Here is a 16,595-nt window from a genome sequence, read left to right as displayed (position 1 = left end):
GCACTAGGAAATCTTATGCAGGTAAATGGAAAAGATTTTTGCTCCTGGAATCAAGTCCAATGTGGTGATTCTGCTGTTCCGAACATTTCTCTGATTTTACGATATCTAACAGAGATGTTACATATGGGCCTATCTTTTTCATCTATTAAACTTCATGCCTCTGCTATTTCTGCACATTACAATACGGATCCTCCGATTTTTTCTCATCCATTACTTAAACAGTTTCTTAGAGGGGCTAAGAATATTTGGCCCCCTATAAGAGCACCTGTTCCCACTTGGGATCTTAACTATGTTTTGGAATAATTAACCTCATCTCCTTTTGAGCCTGCAGCTTCCACGGATTTGAAATTTTTGTCTTGGAAAACTGCCTTTCTTTTGGCCATAACCTCTGCCAGAAGAATTGCGGAATTGCAAGCACTCATGGCTGTGGAACCTTTCATTATTTTTCATCAGGACAGGGTATCCCTAAGGACTAATCCCACCTTTATGCCTAAGGTGGTTTCGGCAGTGGCCTTGAATCAGACTATTCATTTACCTACTTTTTATCCTAATCCTCAAAATGGGGAAGAAAGTCTTTTGCACTCTTTAGACGTGCACAGGCAGCTTCGTTTTTCCATGGACAGGACCAAGATATTCAGGAAATCTGACCAATTGTTTGTCGCTTCTGCTCCTTCTGTTCAAGGGAAAGCAATCACTATGCCAACTATTTCTAAGTGGATTGCCCACTGCATCCCGTTCTGTTATTCATATCATGGCAATCCAGTTCTTGTTAATATTAGGATTCCTTCTACCCGGGCTACTGCTACTTCACTAGCCTTTATTTGTGGGGTTCCTACCAAGGATATTTTAGAGGCTACTACTTGGAGTTCTGTGCATACTTTTTTCTAAGCATTACAACCTCCCTGTCTATTCTAACTCTAGGGCCGGTTTTGCTTCTGCGGTCCTGCAAGGTTTTGTGGCCGCCCCTTCTGTTTCTCCTCCAGCCACCCTTTCTTAGCTTTGGGACTCAACCCTACAGTCATGACTGCAACAGTGAACCACGAAGTACATAGTACAGTTGTGTACTCTTACCATAAATGTAGATGTTCGAGTGTGTTCATTGTTGCAGTCTGGGTTACCCTCCCTCCTACCCCCTCTTTTGTTTTTTCCTTGAGTCTTGTCTGTTATGAGGTATTTTGGCTGATGTGGTTTTGGGCATGGTTTCATTTTTAGCCTTTTCTTTTTGGGCACCTGACATCTGGGGCAATAAAAACTGGGGAAATGGCATCGGCTGAGGTCTTTATACCTCCTGGCGCATTGACGTCAGGATAAAAGCGACCTCAGCTGATGCCCGATCCAGACTTTGAGACTCTGGCCGATCGAGGGCTGCTGCTGGCAGGAAGAACCCTACAGTCATGACTGCAACAGTGAACACACTCGAACATCTACATTTATGGTAAGAGTACACAACTGTACAATGCTTTAATGATTGTTAATTTTTAGAAGGCCTGCTACAAGTTCAGCATTATTGAAAGAGGGGATGGGATTAGGATATGGAGTAAAGGACAGCTGGTTGGAGTAGACTAGTGCAACACCGCCACCTCGAGTACTTAGGCGGTCAGATCAAAGTGATTGAAATCCAGGGGGAAGGAATTCAGAGTCACTTATGTGAGGTTTTAGCCAGGTTTCAGAGATGGCTACAATGTCAGGTGAGTTGTGAGTGAGCCAGCCATGAAAGTAGATTATTTTATTTTTTAGGCTCTGGGCGTTGATGGTGAGGAATTTGAGGTATTTATTGGTGGAATTATTGTGGGAGCTAGTGTGGTTAGTAGGAGAGAAGTTTGGTCCTCGATTAGGGTGAATGTCACCTGCTAAGCAGAGGTAAGTGAGATAAGGAATAAGTTGATGTTCATCGTGTTTCACTGTTGCAGTCATTACACTTGGGTTATCCTGCTGGCAGGCTACCTGCAGTCGGCCCGAGTTCCAAAGTCTAGGTCCGGCGTCGGTTGCTGTCGACTCTTCCCTGACGTCAGTGCACCAGGGGTATAAAAGATATAACTGACGCCATTTTCTCCAGTCTTTCTTGCCTCGCGGTGCCCGAAGCAGAAGCAGTTCGCAAGTGCCGGTCGGCCGAATCCTGAGATTTTTGAAATAGAGTTTCAGAACCGAAGTCTTCAATAAAGCTAAGTACCCCGTTGGGGAAACTTTTTCTTGCTCCAGACCGATGTCAGTAAAAGTTAACAATTGCATTCCTTGTGGGAAGCAAATACCTCATAAGGACTTTCACTCTTACTGTATTCCTTGCCTAAGCCCTGACCACAATGTTACTAGTTGTCGGTTTTGTGCTAGATTCAACAAAAGCACTATTAAACATCGGTTTGATTTTGCATTACATTACTGTGGCCGAAGGTTTAACTATATAATGCCATTAGAACAACCGATGACCGGAATTCATAAAAAACGCAAAGACAAGGAAAAGGACAGGCATCCGAGGTCCAAAACCGACGACAAAGCCTCTTCTAGGCCAGTCGCCGGTTCTCAGTGAGGCGCTTTCGCAGCCCCTGACACCCGCTACCTCAGAGCCACAGGCCGTATCTGACTCACACGTGGAGACAACTAGGTCTCTGGATACTCAAGGTATTGGGCCTACGGAAAATATTCCCTCAGATGGGTCCGGAGCCGCTGAGCAGGCATCGGCTTCTGAGAGTGTTTTCAGACCTTCACAGCTTACTATTAAATCCTCTGAAGCAGCCAAAGTACAGTCAAAGACACCATTAAAGACAAAGAAACAAGTACAGCATTCTCCTGGACAGTCAACCATGCCAAAGAAACAGATGCTTAAAATGGTCGAAGACTTAATTACTTTGATCAAGGGTTCCCATCCCCTCCTGATAAAAGGCCTAGGCAAGACACTGACTATGATTCCTCTGACCAGGTTTCTGTTTCCTCTGATTCCTCTTCAGATCAGGGCTGTTCTCTTCCTCTGATTCCTCCTCAGATCAGGGCTGTTGTCTTCCTCTGATTCCTCCTCAGATCGGGGCTGTTCTCTTCCTCTGATTCCTCCTCAGATCGGGGCTGTTCTCTTCCTCTGATTCCTCCTCAGATCGGGGCTGTTCTCTTCCTCTGATTCCTCTTCAGATCGGGGCTGTTCTCTTCCTCTGATTCCTCCTCAGATCGGGGCTGTTCTCTTCCTCTGATTCCTCCTCAGATCAGGGCTGTTCTCTTCCTCTGATTCCTCTTCAGATCGGGGCTGTTCTCTTCCTCTGATTCCTCTTCAGAACAGGGATATTCTCTTCCTCCCTATGAGGACTCTGATGCTGAAGAATCTATCCCTTCAGCCTCTCCACCTGAGGATTACTCTTTTGGGGAAACTCTGCACACCATGAGGGAACATTTCCACTGGGAGAGCCAGGATTATTCAGAATCCAAGAAAAGGCTCAGAGATTTTCTTTTACTGCCTCAACACAGGCCCCTGGCTATCCCACCTGTGCTTGATATAGTTGATGATGTTTTCTCTGAATCCAGTCTGTCTCCTGATTCTTTTACCCCCTGCACCAGTCAAGCCAGACAGGTATTACAGGGTCCCTGACTCTCATAAATTTATTTATAAAAACCCTGCTGCTGACCCTGAAACCATTTCTCAGGGTCCCAAAGGAGTTAAGGCTTCCACTGCTAAAAACCCTGTTCCCTCTGATAGGGATTCTAGAGCTCTGGATAGATGGGGGAAAAAAGTTTACACCTCTGCTACTTTAGCTGTAAGGGCTTTAAACTGCCAGTTTCACATGCTTAAATATCAACAGTACCTCATGTCTTTGTTAAAACAGAAAATGCTTACTAATTCAGAGAATCCTGACAATAAGGAAATGCAGGAATTATTGCATGCAGCTGAACAAGTGGGAAAGCATACTCTGCAATGTGGTTTTGATTCATTAGAGGCTTCTTGCAGAGCCACAGTTACAGACTCTGTCATTCGAAGGCATGCTTGGTTGAAAGAACAAAGTTTACCTGAACATGTTAAAGTAAAATTATTGGATGCTCCATTACAGCATGATATTTTGTTTGGTGTTAAGGCAGAAGAGGTGTTAAAGAAAATGGAGGATAAAGCAAAATCTATGCAGACAGTAAAGGATTTCTTACAGGTTCAACCACCTAGGTTTAGTAGAAACTGGCCTTCTAAAAATTGGTCCTTTCAGGTGTCAGACAGGCCACAAAGAGGCAGATACAGACGCCCAAGAGGCAGATCTCAGCCCCAAGGCTCCTACAGACCTAAACAATGGGGTGCTTCTGCCCCCAAAGGAGGAGAAGACAAATCACAACCTTATAGAAAACAGTCCCAATGACTTTCCACTACAAAGGCCAAGCACTTACCTTTTGGCAGCGCCCCTAGGGGGAAAGCTAGCACTTTTCGCACAAAATTGTCACATAATCACCCAGGACAAATGGGTACTGAATATAGTTTCTCAGGGTTACAGGTTCTACTTTCACACTCTTCCAAAATCAAAAGGTATGCCGGACCTGCCACAAAACCAATGGGCAGAGGCACAAAAGGAAATTGCTGCTCTCATGGACATGGGAGCTATTCAAAGAGTACCACAGCAAGAACAGGGACAAGGATTTTACTCAAGACTCTTCCTGGTTCCCAGAAAGGACAAAGCCTGGAGACCAATACTGGACTTGTCAATCCTAAATACTTTTCTGGATGTTCCAAAATTCAAAATATTAACACTGCAGCAACTTCTACCCATGCTGGGCAAGAAGGCTTGGCTAGTTACTTTGGACCTCAAGGAGGCATACCTGCATGTCCCAATCAGACAGTCGTGCAGAAGATACCTCAGATTCATAGCTGACTCAATGCATTACCAATTCTCTGCACTGCCCTTTGGCTTATCTACTGCACCCAGGGTCTTCACAAAATGCCTGGCACCAGTAATTGCATTTTGCAGACAAAGAGGAATTCAGATATATCCCTACTTGGACGACTGCCTTATTCAAGCAGAGAGCAAGGACATTCTACTAAAGCATCTGGCATTTGTAAAAAGATTATTAATCTGCCTAGGGTACACAGTAAACGAAAAGAAATCAAAACTAGTGCCCTCTCAAGAGATAATATTCCTGGGTGCAAGCTTAAATACAACTATCCAGATGGCTTATCTCATGCCGGACAAGCAAAGGCAACTGACTCATTACTTTCAAATGATGGCAACAAAGACCCAGCTCCCTGCAAGAAAAATTCTGCAGGCCCTGGGATTCATGGCTTCCTGCATTCTACTAATTCCATATGCAAGACTGTATATGGGGAAACTACAATGGTATCTAAAAAGTGTTTGGACTCAGCATTGCCACAGCCTGGAAACAATAGTAACTGTAATTCCCTGTCTACAACAGGAGTTTCGATGGTGGTCCAGGGCCTGTCACCACAACAAGGGACAGCCCTTCACCTTACCCACAGCCAGGCAGACAATAACAACGGATGCATTGGATTATGCCTGGGGGGCACACATGGCAGGGAAATGTATTCAGGGCACGTGTCCCAAGGAACAAATGCATCTTCACATCAATCAAAAAGAGATGCTAGCTGTACAGAATGCCCTGACAGCCTTCAAGGATCTACTACATCCAGGACAACTATTACTAAAGACGGACAACACCACAGTTATGTGGTACATCAACAAGCAAGGGGGCACACATTCCTACCCCCTCTGCAGGCAAGCCATGACTCTATGGAGCACAGCACTGACCTATCAAGTACATCTGCAGGCACAATTCCTGCCAGGAAAGAAAAATACACTGGCAGACGAACTAAGCAGAAATCTCATGGATCCGCACGAAATGAAAACTAATTCCACAGGTCTTCAGCATGATAACAAGGAAATGGGGATGCCCGGACATGGATCTTTTTGCCTCCCCTCACAACTGCCAACTACAGAAATTCTGCACAAGAACTTATCACTCACAAGCATGGAAGCTGGATGCTCTTTCATTCAGCTGGAAAACCCTGACAGTTTATGCCTTCCCTCCACTGCCTCTTCTTCCCAAGGTACTCCTAAAAGTCAGACAAGAGAAGCCAAAAATGATCCTGATTGCCCCAGACTGGCCACGCCAGCACTGGTACCTAATCCTAAAGAGCTTGTCTCGAGGCCCATCCTGGCCTTTACCTCAAATTCTTCATCTTCTAACTCAACAAAACAATCAGATTCTACACAGTCAACTCAGAACCTTAAATCTGGCTGCATGGCAGATAATATAGACACTCAGACCACACCTCTCTCTAAAGCTGTTATGGATGTCATTTTAGAAGCCAGGAGGCCCAGCACTAGGAAATCTTATGCAGAAAAATGGAAGAGATTCTGTGCTTGGAACCAGGCACAAGGACTAGAACCACTTGTTCCAAATATACCTCAGATTTTACAATACCTAACTGAGATGCTGGACAAAGGCCTATCCTTTTCATCTATTAAAATCCATGCCTCTGCCATTTCAGCTCATTACAATACAGAACCTTCTATTTTTTCACATCCACTGCTAAGGCAGTACCTCAGAGGGGCAAGAAACATAAGACCCCGAAGGAGAGCACCAATACCTACTTGGGAGCTCAATTTTGTATTAGAAAAGCTCACACTGCCTCCTTGAAAAGCTCACACTGCCTCCTTTTGAGCCAGCCAACACAGCTGATATAAAATTCTTATCATGGAAAACTGCTCTGCTCCAAGCAATAACTTCAGCAAGAAGAGTCTCAGAGTTACAGGCATTAATGGCAGTGGAACCTTTCATCATTTTTTATCAGGACAGGGTCTCTCTAAGAAGAAACCCAACATTTATGCCAAAGGTGGTTTCCAGTGTGGCTCTTAACCAAACCATTCATTTGCCAACTTTTTATCCAAATCTCCAGAATAAAGGGGAGAGACTTCTGCACACTTTGGATATACACAGACCGCTACAATTCTTCTTGGACAAAACAAAAACTTTCAGAAAAAACTGTGCAACTGTTTGTAGCTTATGCTGCAGGATCACAAGGAAAGCCTATCTCAAAGCAGACAATTTCAAAATGGATAGGACACTGCATTCGCTTCTGCTATGCACAACATGGCAAATCAGTGCCTAAGGGCATAAGGCCACATTCCACCAGAGCAGCAGCCACTTCAGCAGCCTTTCTCAAAGGAGTACCAACCAAAGACATTTTAGAAGCTGCAACCTGGAGTTCAGTGCACACTTTCTCTAAGCACTACCACTTACCTCTATACTCTAAATCCAGAGCAGGCTTTGTCACTGCAGTTCTGCAGGGCCTGGTAGCCTCTCCTAATCCTATTTAGGCCCAGCCACCGAACCTCAGCTTTGGGATTCAACCCAAGTGTAATGACTGCAACAGTGAAACACGATGAACATAGTACAGTTGTGTACCTACCATAAATGTAGATGTTCGAATGTATTCACTGTTGCAGTCCAGGTTACCCACCCACCATCCCCCTTTCTCATTGCTGGGTCCTTTCTGTACTTCTCAACTCTCTACAACCTATGTGATGTATTTGCTTGTAGATGAAGGAAATGTTATTTTGGTACATGCATGTTTTTTGACGTAATTTTTTCCAGCCTTTCCTATTTGGGGGCACCTGACATCTGGGGCAAGAAAAACTGAAGGAAAATGGCGTCGGTTGCATCTTTTATACTCCTGGTGCACTGACGTCAGGGAAGAGGTGACAGCAACCGATGCCGGACCTAGACTTTGGAACTCGGGCCAACTGCAGGTAGCCTGCCAGCAAGATAACCCAAGTGTAATGACTGCAACAGTGAATACACTTGAACATCTACATTTATGGTAGGTACACAGCTGTACTTTTTGGTTTGTACTTTGTTAGAAGTGTCTGGTAATGAAAAGGTCTGGGTTTGTAGTATTTAGTAGTGATTGGGAGAAGTTTTACTTTGAAGAGGAGGGAAGGGTGGGAGGGAACTAAAGAGGCTGAGATGTTGTGGAAGTGTGTTGTGTGGGGGAGATGGGGAGGCAGAGGTGGAGGGTGTAGATGGAAGTGAGTATAGGAGGAGGCATGGTATAGAGGAAGTAGAAGAAGGATGAGGAAGGAAGTGGAAATAAAGGTTTTAGGAGTAGGAGAGTGCCTGATAGGTGAGGCCTGTTGGATGTAGCAGAGAGGAGGTTAAGGGACTTAGGAGGGAAGTGGTGAGGTAGTGAGAGGCAGGTGGGGTGGAGGGAAGTGGTGAGGTAGTGAGAGGCAGGTGGGGTGGAGGGAAAGTGTTGATGTCAACAGTCAGGAAATTCAGGAAATCTCAAGGCAGGATACACCAGGGAATGATAGACACGTGGCAGGACAAGACGTTGGTTCTTTTGAGTGTTAGTACAGGTTCTACTCAAGGGACCAGTACAGCACTGGGAAAGTAAGTGTTCACTTTAGATGGATGTCAACAGTCAGGAAATTCAGGATTCAGATATTGGTACAGTTGTTTCATGCCACTCAAAAGTTGTACATATCTTACATGAACAAAACCATTAAATACTGCTTATCCAAATTCAGTCAATAGACAACAATTCACAGACGAAAAAATGAAATGCCATTAATATTCTAGTCCCAAACTCAGACCAGTCTTTTCAGCTCGTCATCTTAGTATCTTCAGCCATTGAAGTCAAATTTGGTTCATCCAACAGGTGACCATTTTGGCGAAGATAATATGTATCCCTATAAACAAAATTCAAAAACTGTTTCCAGCAACCAAGTTTTCAAAAGACTAAATTAGATCTTACAAATGCATAACGTTGAGTATAAACCCAACACATATAGTCAGTTCCTAAATAAAAATCACAAGCCCTAAAGTTGTTTGTAAGGTTCGGTAATGTTATAAACCACAATTCTTTTTCCGTTGTCACCAACTGATATCTTATGATGAAATTTATAGCTGAAACACACCATACATACTCATTCTAAAGAACTCCCATACAAATGACATGTTAGGAAAATTTCTTGTAATATTGATAATAATGAGACCAACATGTGTGTCTGTAGGCCTAACAAACACATCCCTTTGGTCTACGTAACTACTCAACCGGCCCTTATTTTATTCACTGGTCATCCACTTGTTATCAAAAACAAGTATGTGATATCAGTAATGAAATTTAACCACTATCTAGTACCAAACTGACAGTACTTACAAAATGTTTAATGTCCCGTATCAAAAAACAGTCCCAGACTTTAGGTGAGCTTATTCCAAGTCATCACAGCGTACAAAAAACATGTTTAGAAAACTTCTTATAGTGCTGACAACAATGGTGCGTCTCTAGGCCCAACAAAGACGACCCTTTGGTCCTCTTGACTATCCTGCTACACAGGCCCTTAATATATTCACCCGTCATCCGCTTTTTGCCAAAAACAAGTATGTGATGTCAATAAATGAAGTTTGACCGGTATCTCGTACCAAACTGACAGTACTTACATATGTTTAATGTCCCGTACCAAAACACAGTCCCAGACATTTAGTAAGCTTGCTCCAAGTTGTCACAGCAATAAAGTCCTCTGATGAAGGACAAATGCAATGGATACACGGTCACAGTGGTTTAACAATGAAAAAACCCATCTGTTTGATGATCCAACATCAGCGAAATCACACATCCGCCCATAAACGACCCTTCGGTCCTACTGTCCGCTTGAGTGCAGTCATATCCCAGTAATATAGAGTAAATAAAAAGCCAGTGTACCAATGTATGAGTGTGATTAACGTTTATATGCAGTCCTTAATATATTTTGTCTCCTCTTCTTCTTTCACTTAAAGTCCTCTTGTTCCAAAAAGGATCAGTAATTTTTCTTGGGATTCTGCAAGCAGATGGGTACAGAAAAGAATGGGATATCCAGTGAATAGTACCAATTTCCAGCAATTCGATTACCTTGGAACTTTCTCTGGTGATATGTTTCTCAACAAATTCATCAGGATCCTCATCTTTGAGACTGATTTGGAAATGATGCTTGGGGCATCTCTGTGGATAACTTTCTGGAAACTTTTCTAAGTACCTCAGCATTTCTTATCTGCTCACATTGCTTAAAAGCAACACCCTTTGGCTCCTTCTCATTGGTACCTTCTGAATTCTTTCAGAGATGACATACACTTTGCATGTTGACCAGAAAAGGATTCTTGCCTTTGCTAATTTTGTTTATTGCTTTTGCCACTGGATTTGATTTGTCATGTAGATTCAAGATAGCTACCGTTATTTACAGTTAGTGGTTCAAGACTCACTCAACGGATACCAGAGTTTAGACTTACAACCTGGAACAAAGGAATTAAACCTTGTATTCTGCAGGACAGAATTAAATCTCATATATTTAGGATGGCAATGTTAACTAAGTTCACTGTAGGACAAATGACAGTAGGATGCACACCTACCATAAAAAGCACTATAATGCAAAGACGAAGTACAGGTAGGTAAACGCTTTCAGGCCATCTAACCCACACAAATGAAGAGCGCTCATTAAATGCATTATATCAGCACATCAAATTTCAAATTAAACCAATAAAAATAGAAAAAACATTAGTAACTTACTTCCATAGAATCATGCATACTGAAAGCCTCCATGTTCAGTGCGTAAAAAGCGATGACATCACCATGTTCAAAAGCAAAGGCTTAAAGTGAAACAAGGCATCTAAAAACATATAGAAACTAACCTTCATACAAAAAATGTAGAAAGCAGCATGGATTGTGAGCAATCAAAACATAGTGCATAGATAAATAAAAACATCAATACCCAAAACTCACTTAGGTAAACCTCTCTTATTTAAAATAGGCTTGATGAAAACTAACCCATTGAGCCCCAACCCTCTATCTGCCCTCAGCTTCAAGATCCAACGGAGTTCCGCTTCCTCCGTTCTTTTCTCAATATCACCCATTCTAGCACTCACCCTTGTAGACTCAGTCACCTTGAATTTAAAGTCATGTCGATTCATGCTCCCTGCAACATACCTTGCTAATGCAGTCATACCATTGGCTATGCGTATACTATATATATTTTCCCTTATGCACTCCCTAAGGGTGTGATCCATCTTGCCAACATAGAACCGTCGGCAGCACCCACACTCTGCTAAATAAACTAAGTGCTACTTGATGCAAGTGGCTGTAACCTTAAACCTAAAACTCGTGTGTGTGTCAGGATGAATGAACACATCATCCATCTCTACATATTGACAATACCTACATTGGTGGCACGGATTCCTTAAAAAGGATACTTTTATTTCTCAGTTAGTTTGTTTGCTGACTAGATATGTCCTGAATCTTTGCAAAATAAATTTTAAATAGAAGGCCACAGAATGAACAGATCTGAAGGTGGAAAATGGCATATGGAAAACATAGTTGGTGCAAGTTAGACTGAGGCCCTTTTTTCTGAGTTCTTACTACTGGATTTGCCTTTCTGGTTACAGAGGTCAGACTGGTACACTACAGTGTCAACAAAATGACAGATATGTTCTTTTGGTGTCCACCTGTTCATGTCTTTGCATGTTGTTGTTTGGAGAATGTAAATCATGTACGTTGTCTGTAATTGCTTACAATCCCTTAAAACAAATCACTGAGCTAAAAATGGAAATGGAGGTCAGTGCCCAGAAAATGTTCAGCTAGGAGATTAGTATTTACAGATTTAGATGGTTTGTGTAAGATTTGCAAAACTTAATCCCATTTTACACATTAGTAATTTGCCTGCTAAACAACACTGTATTTAAGTTAAAGTTGTCTTTACTTGTATGTCTTGTGCCTTACAGAAGTGAATGAAGTTTTCATAGAAGAAGAGATAGCAGGGATTCAGCATTTAACAAGCGATTCAGACAGTGAAGTCTACTGTGATTCCATGGAGCAGTTTGCACAGGAAGAGGTAAACTTCTCTACACATCTACTGCCTAGCTGTTTACTTCTTCAGAATAGATTGTAGCACATGCAGTGAAGCATTTTCATGTTATTCCCTTTTTGAAGAAAATTCAGTCTTGGATATAATAGCCACAAGTAAGGATCTTAGATTGAAAAAAGCTTTTGCAGAATTTTACCAGCAAAACTAACTGCTATCTCTTCTAACTCCTGACAGCATTTTTTTTTCCTTTCTAAAGTGGGAACCAGCCATCATCCTAGATAGATTAAAACCTGTGTTTTCTTTTGGGTTAAAAAAGTCCTTTCTTTGATTGGGTAATAGGTGAAAAGGTTTTATCAAAATTGCCTGTTCTGAGTGTAGAGATAACTTGAATGCATTAGAAACTAAAGTAACATCATGCACCCGTCTACAGTTTGCAAAAGACTGTGTAGAAAATGGTTAACCTCCTTGCTCATGATACAGATAATTGGCATGTTTCTCAAGTATTTTCATTCAAGACGATTATTGCCAGTTCAGTCTTGTGCAGTACTGTTAAGCAGTACATTTTGCGATGGTCCGAACTTTGCCAAACTCTGCAGTGTACCGGTTTGAGTCCTTGGTCCTTCAATGTCTCCACTTTATTCCTTAATTGTGATGTTAGTGAGGCATTATTAATCATCCAACTAGTAGTAGCTTTTGTTAATATATTTTAAATGTTTTATGTTATCTACATACAGCTGATCAAGTTCATGGCTGAAAACAGTCTTCAGACCTATCAAACCTACATGGGTAACAAACAAAAAAAATAATAGATAGTTAAATAAACTATAAATCCTTAAAACTGTAGAACAGCACATCACTTATTTGATTTTCCTTATTTATTTGTGGTCTTGATATTACTGGGCTGCTTTGCTTGCTTTTCACCATATGCACTTAAAAATTTAGAAATACATATATGCCACTCTAAACTTGGTATATTGTCCATGTGGCAGCTACATAAAAGAAACTGATCTTAACGCCTGTATTTTTTGTTCCCTCGTGAAGTCACAACATATGGGTTAGTGCAAGACTAGTAAATCTTAAGTACACAAGACCAATGGTAGATATTACAGTCAAAGTAATGACTATACTTCACTTTGTTGAAGTCATTTAAGCCAAAAAGCTGGCTTCCCAGTAAGTATGAATGGAAAGTATCAGACATGTAGGGCATCCATATGTTCATAGGTTTATAGGTTGGTATTAGGCTATCGGCCCTAGGGCCTATACAAGTCTAGCTATAACAGTTCTCTGGCTATTTCTTCCCACAATATTTACTTCCCTGGACCCCTATCTAGCAAGGTGACTGACATGATCCCTGGGGTGAATTTCCTGTCTCCCATCCAATCGTCAAGGTTCCTTTTGAAGAGGCACTCTGCTTGACATGTATGGGCAGTCTATTCCAGAGTCTGGGCAGTCTCTGGCTCAGAAACCTATCCCTACTCCCTACAGCATGTTTTGTTCATTGGTATGACAAGGTTTAGATCCCTGGAGCGTGTGGCTGTGAGGGATTGGGATGTCTTTAAATGTAGCATGTACAACAGCTCTGGGTTTGACATGGCCTTGTATGTTAAGCAGGGATCGCCTCTGAGTAGACGATAAGTGACAGAGTATAGCTGGAGTTTTTTTTAGACGGTCAGCATAGGGCATCTGCTTTAGGCCTGTGATTCTTTTAGTGAGGTATTAATGCAGCCTTTCATGTTGTTACAGATGTCTTGAGAGGTACATACCAAATGGGGCATTGTATTCTGTAATGGGTCTAATGAGGGATGAGTACAGTGGGACAATGACCTCCTTTTTTCTGGATGAAAAGCCCTTAGTGATGAAGTGTGCCACATAGAAGGATTTCCAGACTGTTGTGGCGATGTGTTTATTGAAGGTGGGACCACTGTCCACCTGTCTCCCTAAGTCTTCAAATCAAATATATAATACATAAATACTGGAAGGTTTTGACAATGACATTGGGGTCTTGGATAAGATAGGCAATAGACCCACTATAGTTTAAAAAAGAGTACATCAATCAATGGACTACTTGAAAAAGATAAACCTAATCTCACTAGAGATGGCACGTATAAATGTGGTAGATGTCCCCAGTGCCCTTTTATGATGAATACGGACAAATTTAAACTTAAGAATTTTGGATCCATCACTAATAAAAAGAGAATGTTTTGTTATACTAAGGGGGTTGTTTACATTGCGGTATGTAAAAACTGCCAAGGTTATTATGTGGGGAAAACAAAAAATGCTTTCAGACTTAGAGTCTACCAACATTTATGACATCAAGCAGAAAAATATGAAGAATGCTTTATTTAGGCATATTAGTGACCAAAGTAATCACAGTTTTAGTTTCTTCATTCTTGAACAAGTTGATTTGGGACAAAGGGTTGGACCTGTTGAGGAATATTTGGAGTTCATTGAGTTAAAGTGGCAGATCAGACTGAATGCGTACTCCCCTCCAGGTCTCAATGACAAAATTTCTATAGCATCACTTTTGAAACTTAAACAGTTATTTATGTTATGAATTATTCATACCGTCATTAGTATTTTTGCCTCATAATATTTTTTATATGTGGTATTATTGATTTAGCATTTGGTTAGTTGACATTTTGTGTGTATGCAAATAGTGGGGGAATTTACTATCACTTTGCACTTCCTGTGAAGTTTCTTAATTGAAAGGAAATGATGTGGGTTAACAGGTTACTAATTGGTTATGTGTGTATTTAAGGAGTTATCAGCCAGCAATTTACTGTTCTGAAGAAGTCTGAGTATTGACGAAAGCGCTAAACTTTTTCTTTCATTTATTTTTTATATTGTGATTTTACGTGTATTTGTACTTCCTGCTGATTATTGGATTTAGTAAAGAATTTTTCATCATCCAGGCTCCGTCTCGTTGGATACCACCCTGCATCTGCTGTTTATTTTAGTTTTTGTTCTGCTTACTGAGTTTGTCTCCGTAAGTCTCTTATCACACTTTTGGTGTTTAGTGTACTGCCACCTATGTGGTAATTCACAGGTACATGTTTTTTTCCCAGACGGGATAACTATGCATTTCTTGACATTGAGCTTGAGCCCATCGCTCTGACACCAAGCATCTGTTTCTGTAAGGCCCTTTTGTAGAATATCCACATAATTTGGGGATTCAATAATGGCTCCCAGTTTGCAGTCATCTGCGAACTTTGTTAGCCAGAGTCCCTTAGTGTTGGCCTGTATTTCAGAGAAGTAGATGCCAAACGAGCAGTCCCAGGACTGTACCCTGAGGTATTCCACTTGTCTGGAGCTGGATTTGGAGTCGGCTAATTTTACAGTGTGGGTTCTGTCAGTAAGCCAGTTGGCAACACGTCGGGTGACGTAAGGATTAATGCCCAGCTTAGTAAGATTATCTGTGATCCCAGAGTAGGGGTTGGTGTTGAAGGCCTTGGCAAGGTACAGATAGGCTGTGTGGACCACCATACCCCCGTCCACAGCTCTGGAGACTGATTTGAAGAAGTCAGTCAGGTTCAGGAGACAATATCGGCCCTTCACGAATGCAAACTGTGTGGGGTCCAGTGTTTGAAGGTTGCCAATGTCTTTGTTTATAAGTTCCATTATAATACGTTCCATGGCCTTGCAGATCAGGCTTGTCAGACTGGGGCAGTAGTTTCCAGGATCCAAGATGGATCCCCCCTTGTAGAGTGGGATAACTGTAGCTGTGCGCCACTCAGTGGGCATGAAACCTGAGGTGAGGCAATGATTAAACATGACACTTAGGTGAGGTGCCAGTTCATTTTGTAGTTCATGTAGTACAGAGCTTGGGATGTCGTCTGGTCCCATGGGTGCTGTATTCTTAGCCTTGGAGAGTGCATTTTTTTACCTGTGTGGCTATTACCGGAATTTGGCACTCTTTCGGTATTAAGATGAGCCCTTTTGGGGGTGAGAGGGGGGTGAAGTTGGCACTGAATAGATCTGCCAGGTTATTGGCAATATCCTTGGGATCAGTATATTTAATGCCATTCTGTTGTAGCTCAGAGCAGATATGAGCATTGCCATTTAGATTCTTGACATAGCTATCGAATGCCTTATGGTTGACTTTGGAATCTTTGGCAGTTTTATTTTCGTAACTAGCTTTGGTGGATTTTATGAGGGATCTCAGCTTCTTTCTATGGCTGGTAAGGGAGTGTTTTGCATTCTTGGATTTTCCTCTTTTCTGCAACAGTTTCTTCCATTTGTTGTAAAGTTTGTTTATGGCAGGGGACCACCAGATTGGCTTCCTTTTTTTGGAGAAGAGCATCTTGGTTCTATTTGGGATGGTACGATTCATGCATGAGTGGATGTGCTCGTACAGTGCCTTAGTGTAGGATTCAGCAGTCAAACTCTCAGTTCCAGTCTGCATTGCTGTCATGAAGTTTGTCACTTCTGACTTGAGTAGCATGAAGTTGGCTTTGGAGAAGTTTTTTTACGGAGGTTTCCTTACTGGCGGGGTGGGGGAGGGATGCGGATGTCAAGGGTGATTAGCTTATGGTCAGACCTGACCAACGAGAGGGTGACCATAGGTGTGGAGCATCGATTTCCCATGTTGGTAATGACCAGGTCTAGGATATTGGTGCCCCTGGTGGGACTATGGATTAGTTGATCCAGGGCATTGGAATTTATGAATTCCAAGAACTGTTGGGCAAAGGTGTTGGTACAAGAGTAGTTTTCCCAGTTAATGGCAGGGTAGTTGAAATCACCCAGTATTAGGGTGTTTGGTTGTATCTTAATATTTTCCAGTATGTTTAGAAA

General features: G+C 42.0%; 1 protein-coding gene across 1 annotated transcript in view; it reads left to right on the top strand.

The window, feature by feature from the left end:
• The window catches only part of ACBD5 (acyl-CoA binding domain containing 5), an 882,854-nt gene that overhangs the window by 638,093 nt on the left and 228,166 nt on the right, over positions 1 to 16,595 (top strand). Inside the window, exon 8 of the mRNA XM_044064548.1 lies at positions 11,722 to 11,831. Within this exon, the coding sequence (XP_043920483.1) occupies positions 11,722 to 11,831 (110 nt within the window). The remainder of the gene's footprint in view (positions 1 to 11,721; positions 11,832 to 16,595) is intronic.

This window comes from Protopterus annectens, chromosome 3.part0 (genome assembly GCF_019279795.1).
Source record: "Protopterus annectens isolate FY-2018-M chromosome 3.part0, PAN1.0, whole genome shotgun sequence".
NCBI lineage: Eukaryota > Metazoa > Chordata > Ceratodontiformes > Protopteridae > Protopterus > Protopterus annectens.
The sequence above is the reverse complement of the archived record's forward strand: the minus strand, read 5'-3'. Positions and strand labels throughout refer to the sequence as shown.